At 42.0% G+C, this 12,512-nt stretch overlaps 1 protein-coding gene across 4 annotated transcripts in view; it reads right to left on the bottom strand.

Moving 5' to 3' along the window:
• The window catches only part of EDEM1 (ER degradation enhancing alpha-mannosidase like protein 1), a 34,938-nt gene extending 22,736 nt beyond the window's left edge, over window positions 1–12,202 (bottom strand). For all 4 annotated transcript variants that reach the window (XR_008315198.1, XM_053290877.1, XM_053290878.1 and 1 more), the window contains exons 1-2: window positions 11,676–12,202; window positions 1,761–1,833 (exon numbers count right to left, since the gene is read on the bottom strand). Coding sequence is in view for 3 of the 4 variants with exons in the window: in XM_053290877.1 (XP_053146852.1) it covers window positions 1,761–1,833; window positions 11,676–12,172 (570 nt within the window). In the remaining variant the exon portion in view is untranslated. The remainder of the gene's footprint in view (window positions 1–1,760; window positions 1,834–11,675) is intronic.
• Between the last annotated feature and the right edge of the window lie 310 nt (window positions 12,203–12,512).

The raw sequence follows: 12,512 nt of genomic DNA, 5'->3' as shown, positions 1-12,512 counted from the left end.
TTGTTTCAATGTGACATTTAAACCATTGTTTTTATTGATCCTCCTGAGAGATATGCAAAATGTTTCGACTCAAGACGGGCTATTTCGAGCTTGAAATAAACCACCCTTTAAATAAAGCGCTCTTTTCCAAGCTCAGAACAAAACTACCCATTTCGGGCCCCATTTGGGGGGCCTGTTTTTCTCTTGCTAACTGGTTTTCTGGCACTGGCTTCTGATTGGCTTGCAATCTGCTTGCTTTTTGGTTGGCTTGTTAGCATACAAGTGTTGGCATGGTCAGCTGTGCCCCCACTGGTGGTGGTGGGGAGCCAAAAAGGAAGGCATTTCAAAGTATTCAAAGGGACTAGTATCCTGTGCCTCTTTTGAAGAGGTTACATCAGGAGAGGAAGGTTTTGTTTTGTTTTCTCAGCACTATACTGTGCTATTTACTACTATAACTATCTAGTTTTTGCTAGATTGACAAAGGCAGAACCTGGGTGCCTGCCTTCCTTGAGTTATGGTTTGTTTTGTTTGTGAGATAGTGTTGTGGTAAGAAATGCACAGTGCAGCTGTGTGTATAAGTAATATTTCTTGATCACTGCTCTGATGAATGCCATGTCTTGAGACTAACTTGTGCTTCACTCACTGCTCTGCAATCTGCATTGCAAGGTGTACTCAGTCAAATATGGCTGAAGTTGAGCTTATGGCTATGCTTGCTGCTAAAGGTGCTGCTGTGGCAGTTGTTGCAATGCTAGGCAGTAAGGAGTCATAACTGTGTGAGAGAGCAACTTGTGCCAAAGATGTTACTGCAACGCAGACACTGTGGCTGGCAATAGATTCTGGGTAAGTGATTCTTTTTTGGCCATTTTTGAACAGTGAAATGTGTGTTCTATGTTGGGAGGGACAGATTCCCTTTTTTAACTTTTCCCACAAACCCCCATAGGATCCTATGGGGGTTAGGAAGAAACGTTTAAGAATTGGTTAAAAATTGCCCACTTGCCCATTTCTTTTGTGGGTTGTGTGGTGGATAGCATGCATCATGCCCAGCATCCAACTCACTTTGGAGTTCCTACAAGCTACCCATGGGGGAAAATGAGGTGTTTTGAGTTTCTCATTGTTCCCTATGGTTGAAACACTCAAAATCTCACTAATTTGTTTCATAGAAACAACCAGTTCGACCATCTCCATTTCGTTTTAAACTCAAAACAAAACACAAAATCCATTTGGTGCACATCCCTAATCTTTCTCATTCCAAATACTTCAGTTCAGCTACTTGAAAAACTTCACACTCTTAACACAGCATGGGAAACTAATGTTGTAGATCCACCCCATCCCACCCTCAACCAAAAAAATTATCAGAACATACCAGATCAGAGCAAATAGAAGTTAAGGCACCAGAAGAGTTTGCATAGTAAAAAAAATTGAGGAAAATATGAACGTTTTTATACAAATGAGGGGGGAAATTGCATGGGAAAGGTTTCTGGAAAAAAGAAACCAAAAGAAAGTTTCCAGGTCAAAGTTTTCCAGAAAACCCACACATCTGCCAAAATAAGATTTATAGTTGCTGCTGGTGACCACATTAGTAGACTTCTGCACAGGCAACATCCTTGTTAACTAAGATGAGGTAGGAATATCAGAATGTACAATTTCCTATATTACAAATATCAGGTGAACTAAGATTTTTACATCAAGATACTTGCATCACAATTTATCCTCCACTTAACTACTTCTGATATTTGAGATTTATGTTCTGCCATTATTAAAAAATGAATTTTTAAACTCACTGCTAGTGTATCCAATGCATCAATCAGAGTAAGCGAGTAGTTTCCCAGGACATCATTGATATTCAGATTTGAACTGAAATAAATTTGGTTAGATGTTAGTTCTATCAATTTTTTTTTAAAGTATGTAATCTGTAAATAATGTAGCCCAATCCTATGGACGTTTACCTGGAGACAGGTCCCAGTGAATTGAATAAAATGATTCCCAGCTAAATGCACGGAGGATTGTACATAACTTAAATCCACTGTTAACACAATCTTGCAATAAAATCACGTCTACTGTCTAAACATACTTTTAATTCAACCACATGGAATTTCTTTCATACCAAGGCAGAGATCCTGTGTCTACCTTCTTGGACACATTGTCTACTGAAATCCCAAACTTGTTTAGAAACAAGATATAATGTATGAAAAAACTATGGATTTTTTTTTAAAAATAAACTTTAGAGAAAGGCCTAGGAACTTCTGAAATTTTAAAAGCAAAATAACTAACTAGAAGCTGTACTACAGTCAGCAAACTGATAAATTGAACTGATGTTCAATTTTATTTTAATTGATTTGTTTTAGCTGTTTTTAATGGTTATTTTCTTTAAACAACCTTGAGATATAGCAGGCACTATATAAATGTTAACAAGTAAAACAATTGCCTTGAAAGTGGGAGATGCATATTAAAATGCCAGTTGGGTCATCACATAGCTCTTTGAGATACCTTCAGTAACTCATTTGTTCTATCTGTGCTACACTTGAAAAATAAGAAAGGTTTTTCATTACAAGGCTGTCATAATAGTAGTACGTTTTCTCCATTGACCAATCTTACTAGTCACGATTGTTAGAACATGTACTTGGAACACACACTCACACTCTCTCACCATCCTAAAGCCAGGGTTGATCTGATTTAAATCAAATCTATCACAACATAGGACTCAATTTTAATTATTTAAATCACAATTGACATCACTAGTCAGGAAGATTCTATTTAATCATCATTTTCTAGTAAAAGTACATTCTTGTCTAATCTAATATAACCTTAATACATATTCAGAGATGTAGATTTCATTTTTAGAAGGTAGGTACACACTTCTCATAATGCTGTTTTATTCAGGCAGCCAGGCCTTGCACTTCTTTGTTACACTGTTTGCATTCCACACATATGCCTGTCTGTTCCACAGGTACAGGTATTTCATTAAAATATTCCCAAGTGGTTTTTGTTTTATGTTTTAAACTGCCTGCTTTGTCTTGGATGTTTCTCTTCTACAATGGAGAATATGTTCGGAAAACGTTTACTCAGGATTGCATGAATATGTTCTGTTCACTTTCTATTCCCCTCCCCTCCCATTTATATCCAGACTCCTCCTACTCGCTCAGATATACTTCATCCCAAATCCTCCATTCATTGGCCTTCTTTAACCCAATGCAGACATCATGCTGTACAAGAATACAGATGTCTGTACACATTAGTGTGAATGACTGTCCCTGGGATCATTTTAAAAGTTAACCTGGATACAGGCCCCTCAAATGCATGGTACAGACAGGAAGTGTACTGCTGTACCTACATTCAACATAACATGCAAATGTTATGTATCTGTGTAAGATCTGTACCTGTGTACAATGTACACTCGTACGAGTGTTGAGCCTAATGTGTGAATGTGCTTAATGTCTTTGCACTTTTAGAGAAAGAGGGGGGCAAGGGCCTGTCTGTGTGTGCGCGTGCGCATACTGTATGTACAGCACCTGCAGAATAGGATTGACCAGGTCTGTTATCTCTCAATCCCATATACTGCTGTTAACAAGTTCACAGAATACAATTAGTTATGATTAACATTTATGATTATATCTTTGACCTAGGTTCTTTTTAAAAAAGAATTGTGCGTGTTTTAAAAATTAAGATAAGATTTAAATAAAAGCCAATTTTTAAAACATTTGACTTTTATCAACCCTGCCTAACACACAAAGCTATAAAAGGGTTTTGCCCCCTTTTCAAAATATACATGCAGCATGCACCCTTAGGGTGGTCACAATGAAGGCAGATAGTATAACTAGAGCTCACCTTGCCGTTTTTGCTGCAGCCATTCAAAGTGCTTAAAAGGCAAGCCACCATTCAGTCTAAGACTAGCTTAACGCCTTGAAGGTGGGGACTACTCAAGAGTAGCAAGCAGCTCAGCCCACCCCCCAAATGTCCTCTCTTTCAATGAAGACTTTAGATTCCTAGTACTCCTATCAAGAAGGTCCTACAGTAAGTGGCACACCGGCATGATTTTCTAAAAGCAATAGAACTTGATACATTCTCATACTTGCTCAAGTCTGACATTTCCATACAAGAATAAGAGTGCAAGTCAAACCATAAAATCATCAAGGAATGAGCAGTTCTAAATTGGTGGGAAAGAAAGAAAAAGCTGCTTTGTAGAAAAAAATCGGTTTTTAAAAGCAAGAACAGTTGCAAACATACTATAACCATGATACCTTGTATTATGAACAGCTTTAACCTTTCATTTAATGCAGCAGGTCCTTCTAGCTCTCTTGGCATAAAATGATTAAGAATCTGGGACTATTATGAAGACTAATACAAGCAGTTATAACAAAACTGAAGTTTTATTTATTTATCCTGAAGGTCTAACAACCAACATTCAACACTAGAGAAGACTGAGATGAAGAAACCATCTTGTGTTGAATATACGAAACTATAGTTAATATTCAGTTGTTTAAAAACCTGCTTGTTTAATTCTGTTCTTAATGTTCTCTCAATCTGGCTCAAGCACCATAAAGACAGGAAATTGGAACCTAAGGCTGATGCCTTAACAGATGTGCCATGTGATCGGTAAGGATGTTGTGTAATATCACAAATTGTGCTCACTTACAACTTGCCTTTCATGCACCCACACGTGTCCTTCGTATTTGATGCCCAAATCAAGTTCAACAGGATTGAGTGCCTTGCACCAGGAAAGATGCCCTACGTTGTCTTGGTCCAGTGCCACTTTATGAAACATCTAAGCCTTTACTACAAGTTTTTCAAATGTGGTCTGCCAGATGTTCTACTACAACTCCATCATCCCCAGGGTCTCTGGAGATGATGGGAGTCAACCCAGGTTTGAAAATCCTTGCCTTATACTGTATTCTACAGGAAAACCCATTATGTTACTCTGGATCTGGGAATGTAAGAATCTTCAACTCTCACATCATTCAGCAGGGGAACTCCTAGGGCTGGGCAATGAAGTCGGCCCCCAGAGTGACAGGGCAAGCCTCCCTGTGTGAAGCACTATGAATCCCTTCACCTGCCAGAAAAGCATCCTTCTTCTCTAGTGCTCTGTGCACCAGCTGAGGCTTTAAAAAGAGAACTGTAAGGAACCAGAGACTATAGAAGATACTAGTGGCTCTAGCACCTTCTATAGTCTATGAGACCATCTTCTAAGTCTATAGTCCCTGACAAAAGAGAGGCAAGCCACTAATAGAGAAGCATCCAATAACCTCTCTCCCTGAGCTTGGGATAAGCTCAGGATGGTGCTGCCATTCAGCCTTACTGGAGTGCACCATAAAACCTCCTTTCTTTTGAGTCAGGATAAGGATGATAAAGGTGCTAGGATCCCAATCATTTAACTTGTCTTGCTAGCTAATGGTTTAAACAAAAGTCATGCATCAACTCACAGGAGAATTCCTGTAGCAAGTGGTGCTCCATAAAGGTAGTACAGGAACAACAACATGGGTCACCTCTGTTGGTGTCAAACACTCCATCCTTCCTATCTTGATTGGGCATCAAAGACCAAGAAAAGTGTGGGTGTATGGAGGAGAAGTTGTAAGCAAGCACAATTTGTGACACTGTACATCACTACCAATCATGTAGTACACCTGTAAGCCTTCGGTTTCGGTTCCAATTTCCCAGCTTTGTGGAGCCTGAGTGAAAATAAGGTAGTCTTAACTCTAGTCTCAAACGAGCAGATTTTTTGACAATTGAATTTCCATAGTTTGAACAGGGGGGAGAGAGAGTGTGTGTTTGTGTGTGTGTCTTGCATATTTCCACGTGTCTGGTTGTGTTGTACATCTGTGTTGTGTTTGTGGGAGTACATATGCGTGTGTTGGATGCACATGTTTATGTGCCTTTGTGTTGTGTGCATGTGTTTATTAGTGTGACCGTATCTGTGTTGTGTGAGTCTGCACATGTTCTTCTGTTTTTGTGTTTTGTGGCATATGTCCGAGTGGCTGCAGGTGTGTCTGTGTGGAGCCTGCTGCATGCCCTCGTGTGGGTGGTGTGTGGCTCATGAGCATGTTGGATGTGTTGTGCACAGCAAGCATTTGTGTGTTTGTGCATCTGTGTAGAGTATTGCACATGTTTGTGTGTGTTGAGCCTATGTCTGTGTGTTTGTGGTGCATGTCTGCACTTATTTATTTATTTTAATATATTGTAATACCGCCCCAAACAAGTTCTCTGGGCAGTTTACAAAACAATAAAAACAACCAATAAAAAGATTAACACATTTCAACAATTAAAATTTAAGAAGTTAGAAGTATTAAAACTAAATTAAAACACAATTAAAACAAAATCTAATTAAAAGCCTGGGTGAACAAATGCCAAATGCCTGGGTGAAAAAAATGTATGCAGTTTGTGTATGTGTGCGTCATGTGCATATTTGTGTGTTGCATGTTTTGCGTTTATGCTGTGCATACTGCATGAATTGCACATGGCATACATTTGTGTGTGTTGCATACATTTATATAACATATGGTGCAATTGTGTGTGCCCATTTGTGTGTTGCATACACATTTGTTGGGTATTTGTGCATGTGTTGCATGCATTGCACACTTGTGTCTTTGCATGTGTTTTTTGTTTGTGGCTTGTGTGTTTTTTTGTTGCATGTCTTGTACATAAAACAATGTAATGTGTTTGTGTTGTGCATGTTTCTATGTTGCATACATGTGTTTTTGTTTCTGTGTTGCATGTGTGTCTGTGTCCTTTGCATGTGTGTATGACTGCATTTCTATGGGCTGTATGTGTGTGCACATATTTGTTTTGCTGATATATGTGAGTGTTTAGATGTATGTGGTTTTGTGCATTTATGCTCTGGACACATGCTTGTTGTATGTGCACGCATTTGTGTTATGTATATTTGTGTATTGTATGTGTTTGTATGGCATGCATGTATTTGTGTTGCATTCCTGCTTATGCCTACGTGGAAGAGGCATGTATTTGTTTTGCACATTTTTGTGTGCCATGTGGTTGTGTTTCTGTTTGCATCTGCAAGCGTTTCTCTGTGCACATATTTTCAAAATCATTCCATGCACCCCCAAAACCATCAGGACATCCCACCCCCCGCAAAGTGCTCCTACTTCTCACCTGGCTTGCCCCACTTGCACATTCCATGCTCCACATACCCAGTTCCCCGAGAGTCCATGTTCCATAACTAAAAGAAGAGGCATTGCACCTGCAATAAAATTGAATGGCTGGCTCCCCCTCCAATCTCAGTGTACTGGCAAAACATGTCAGCATTGTGGTTTCATAATCAAAACAGTCATGCTCTGCATAACTTTGCCAGAACTTGCTAGCCAAAGGCTTTAATGGGGCAGGAACTTCTGAATCACTGCTCCAAACTTCATCAAACCAGCCAACAGAGGATTGGCTTCCTCAACAAGCCTGAACAGATTACATCAGTCATTTTCATTCAATTTGAAACACTGTATATGATACGCCTAGATAGAATTTGGGGGAAAGGGGCCAGAGTGCAAATTTTCAGCAATTTTTAACTTGCCGTAGCAATTTTTAGCAGATCTACTTGAAATCAGACCCATTTGTACACCTCATCTACATCACGCACACCAGGAATTAGCTCAACAGTTGTCTTTTTTTAATGCAACAACATTTTGAGGTTTATAATGGCAGAATTTTTGCTATTTGCCTTAATTAAAGGGGGACTCCAGTGGCCCTTTAATGTCCTGTAAGAATCAATTTAGAGAGACGCCACCCAGAGACCTACGTTTGAGCAGGGTATCACTTTGATAAATAAATAAAATAAATTTTAAAATGAACAGAATCCTTGGAAGCACATATGCTTGCAAGTAGCTGCAGTGGCAATTATAGTCAACAGGCACTGGGTTGACTATGGTAGGTAGAATCCACAAGGCATTACATGAGTAGCTTAAACTTTTAAAAACTTCCAATTGTGCAAACATCACATTCCTATTCTCTCCAACAGAATGTCACAGTACTTTAGTAGGTACATGCATTCAATTAACTAAAAAAAATTACACAAGTCTGGCCAAGAAAAGAGATCTGATATACTAGCTACTAATTTTACATACAAAGCATGCAACAGCTTCCCAAGAGGTAGCTTATGTTATTCTGTTGCAGAAAATTTAAGGTGGTACCTTAAAGAATAATGAATTTAGCCCACTTAAGCTAAAACAAATATGGTTGCCTTTAAAACACCACAAGACTCTTTGTTTTAAAAATGTAGCCAGTCTATATTAGTTAGTACCCAGAAATCAAGCTCACTGTGAAGTTTTCTACCTTCATGTAACTGGATCACTCAAACTGATTAGCATCAGAAGAATGATGATTAAGATCATGTTTATAGTGTTAACTTCAGCATTAACTTTAATTAAAAGACAAAACAATACATTTCAATGAAGGGGGATTGGTACAGGTGGAAGCAAGCAAGATGGGGGTGTTGTGGCATCAGGAACAGGGTGATAAGAGATAAGAAAGCCTGCCCAAGACTCACAGCTAAATTCTATCATGTTAATTCAGAAGTCAATCACTCTGTGCTAAATCCCTGGTATCTCATGTTGAGGTGGTAGCCAGAGGGGCTTTCTGTCAGCTTCGGCTGATACGCCAGCTGTGCAGCTGCATCCGTTTCTTGATATGAACGCCCTCAAAACAGTGGTACTTATGCTGGTAACCTCCAGACTTGACTTTTGCAATGCGCTCTACGTGGGGCTGCCTTTGTACGTAGTCCGGAAACTTCAGCTGGTACAGAATGGGGCAGCCAGATTGGTCTCTGTGTCATCTCAGAGAAACCACATCATTCTTTTGCTGATAGAGCTACACTGGCTGACAATAGGTTTCTGGGCAAAATACAGTGCTAGTTATAACTTATAAAGCCCTAAAAGGCTTAGGCCCTGGGTATTTAAGAGAACATCTTCTTCATTATGAGCCCCAAAGCCCACTGAGATCATCTGGAGAGGTCCATCTTCAGTTGCCGCCAGCTCAGCTGGTGGCCACACAGGACGAGCCTTCTGGCTGTGGAATGTGCTCCCTACTGAGATATGATCCTTCCCATCTCTGGCAATTTTTAAAAAGCATTTGAAAACCCACCTCTTCGCCCAAGCTTTTTCAGCTTTTAAAAGTTTTTAGGTTTTAATCTGTGGTTGACTTTTAAATTGTTAAATTGTTTTAAGTTTTTGTGTATGTTTTTAACTTGTTTTGTGCTACTGTTAACTGCCAAGAGATGAAAGTTTGGGACAGTGTACAAATTAGATAGATAGAAGAATGTAGCTTACTTCCAGATAAGTATAAGGACTGGGAGTTCCTAGAATTTCAGTAGTGAATTCAAATGCTTTTTGTGAACTTTACAACTAAAAAGTATCCTCTCCATATCAGACTTTTGCAGTGCTGAGAATGCTATTTTGTTGTGCCTTCACTGTCCAAACAAGGCAAAAGCAAGCAATTCTTCAATGACTGTCCTGCAGACCCCAAATGCTTCAATAATTTTTCCATATGTGCACAGAGACAGGAAGGGCAATGTTTTGTTATTTAAACAGGTCTTAGCAACAACTCATAAGCCAATCAAGATAACATTTTAAAATATTTATTTTTACTAATATAATGTTATTTCTGCGTTTACCTGCCCCTCAATGTCCAGAATAGTATCATACTATTTTGTATGACTTGTACTATGAACCAAGTAAATACTAGAATCTGAAGATACCTTTGTGAAAAATCTGAGAACTGACAAGTGGTTGAAATAGATTTAACTCAACTAAAACTTGTAACAACCATTTCCATGGTCACTTGTGGCAAATAAGAAATCCCTTCCAATGGAGAAGCCTATGTGAACTGAAGCAGTTAAACTTAAGAGGCTGCTATACAGAAGCATGGTATTAGTCCTTCTAGTACAACTCTGTCTGCTCCGAGTAGCAGCACAGTTCAATGTCTCACAAAGAGATCTTTCCCAGCACCTTTACAGAACCTGGGAATTTATGCTCTAAGGTAAAGTGTGCTGTCGAGTCAGTGTCAACTCCAGGGGACCACAGAGCCCTGTGGTTGTCTTTGGTAGAACAACAGGAGGGGTTTACCGTTGACTACTGAGTTATTGTGGATCTTACCTAGAAGTGATGATTTCTCAGTTTCATGCCATTGGTATTTAAAAGACATGTACGGATTATGAACTTTGTGGACTTGATACATGATCATTAATTATGCACTGAAAATCAACCTGCAGAAAAGCAAAAAGAAGGTACTATATCCTCAGGGATTTGTTGGCCTGGTACCAACATTGTGCTGTGTTAAATCTTAACTTGTAGCCAGTCACTAGCAAAGAGATACACACCCCACAGAAAGTGTGTTGATATTAATGCTAATAGCAGGGAAAGGAAGCACACAGGCTATTAAATCCCAGAGCACCAAGCAAAGCCTTAACAGTAAGTTAGTATTACACCTGAGGGATTCACCCCATGTGATTGTAGCCCCGTCCTAGGAGGAATGAAGCAACACCTATGCAATTTTTAACACACACAAGAGATCTTTGAAGACTGCAGAGAACATGCAAGATGGCATCCCTGAATACAAATCATTTGTTTAAGCTCTTGTGGAATCCAACAGGGCAGAAATGAGAAAAATATTCCAAGGAACTAATGACTGTTGCATACTTTAGTTAGCACCCTTTGTACTTTGGAAAGAGGAGCAAAATTAACAGACTATTTAACTATGGTGCCTATCTAGTTAGAAATCTTTAAAGTAATTCAGTTTATGAAGCGTATCTCTACAGGCAGCTTCCTCCTTCCTTGATCTACCACCGTTTTCATGCAGCCCCTCACATCTTAAAATCAAGCTCCTCCCTTCATTCAAATCCTGCTTCCCACTCACTCCCAAGCAATCTCTACTTTAGTTTTGATTAGTTCTCACACAGTTACTGGAGTCAATCCATTACTATCTTCAGGCTCTTGAGCCACTATGTGGTTCTTATAGTCACAGTAGTTAAAAGATAGTGCTCACCTATCCACTTTGCACAATTATAAGTGAAGGGTAAGAGTATATGTCAGCGACCACGGAGTAACAGTTATGTTCACCTCCAGCTGACCCTTTCCCAATGTCGCCCCCGCTTAAGCTAGGAACATAGGACGCTGCCTTGAGAGTCAGACCATTGGTCCATCTAGCTCAGTATTGTTTGTACGGACTGGCAGAGGATTCTCCAAGGTTGTTCATCAGCCTTGCATTACAAAAAATAGTGTCCCTACAAACCACTCTGAAAGATGCCCCAAACTCTTCCCCCTTTATTCCTTAGGCTCCACAGCTAGCTCTCCTACTTCCCATCAAGCATCTCCCGTCCCCCACACTTTCATGGGGTACCCCGCCAGCCTATTCTCTCCACCCCGCCTTTAACCTAATACGTCGTCTTCTTGTGGGGTGGGAGAGAGTGACATCCTCCTCCTCCTCCCCCTCAAGACCCCTTTACTCGACAGATCCGCACCAGACTCCATCCCAGGACCATGCGAAAGCTTCCTACGGATCGGCGTGTGCCCCTGGCCTGGGCACCTACTACACGCCTCTCCGCCTCCCCCTCCACCCACACACACACGCGCCCCCCGATGGGAAAGGGTAGGAGCAGCAGCCACAGCCCCAACGTCGGCCGGCGAAGGAGTAATGCGACTCCCGGCTCCGGCATCTCCGCCCGCCCGCCCGCGGCCCAGTTCCTTTCCGCGGCTGCTACTCACGGGTCGGCTCGGTCCGGTCCCCGCCCGCGACACTCGATGGGGTTGAGCTCGTCTTGGGGGAAGGCGTGCGCCATGTAGTTGTCGTAGCCGAAGGCGAACATATCGCGGGCGGCATCGCGAAGCTGCGTGCGGAGCTGAGACGGGAAGGCCGCGCTGTAGCGCTGCTCGTACTCATCGCCGCTGCTGCCGCCGCCGCCGGTCCTTGGGACAACCGCCCGGCCAGAAGAAGAAGAGCCGCCGCTACCGCCACCCCACGGCCTGCCCAAGAAGGAGGCCCAGTGCGGGGCCACCAAGCCCGCGCTGAGGCAGTGCGAGTTGGGCGAGGAGTCTTCCTTGACTGGGCTGCAGGAGGACGACGACGGTGAGGTGGTGGAGGAGGAGGAGAAGGCCCCGAGGCGCTGCTGGTAGAAGCCCAGGCTCGGCCCCGCCAGCCACAGCAGCGCGTGGCCGGCCAACCGTAGCGCCAGCAGCGCCAGCACCAATGACCGCCATTGCATTGTCGGAGGAGTCGCCGTCAGCTCCGCCGCCGCGCGCTCCTTCCACGCGCATACTTTAAGCGGAAGCTCCGCTAAGAACGTTCCGAGCCTTCGGAGAGGTGGGGGAGGCAGACGCCGAAATCTCGCTCTCCTCGGTTCGCCCCGCCCTCCTAGTAACTCCTCTGTCTACGTCAAAGTAGTGACGCGTCTCCTATAAGATGGGAGGGGGAGCGGTGGAGAGGAGCGAAGGATGTCTCACGTGATGCGTCCAATTCGCCCAGCTTCTGGCTGGCGACGCTTAGCTTTTTCATAGGCCAAAGCGGGGCGGGCGGTTCGCTGCCTTTGACAGAAAAGGTGGGGC

Source organism: Hemicordylus capensis, chromosome 2 (genome assembly GCF_027244095.1).
Source record: "Hemicordylus capensis ecotype Gifberg chromosome 2, rHemCap1.1.pri, whole genome shotgun sequence".
Lineage (NCBI taxonomy): Eukaryota > Metazoa > Chordata > Lepidosauria > Squamata > Cordylidae > Hemicordylus > Hemicordylus capensis.
Note: the sequence above shows the minus strand (reverse complement) of the source record. Positions and strands in the feature narration are given on the sequence as shown.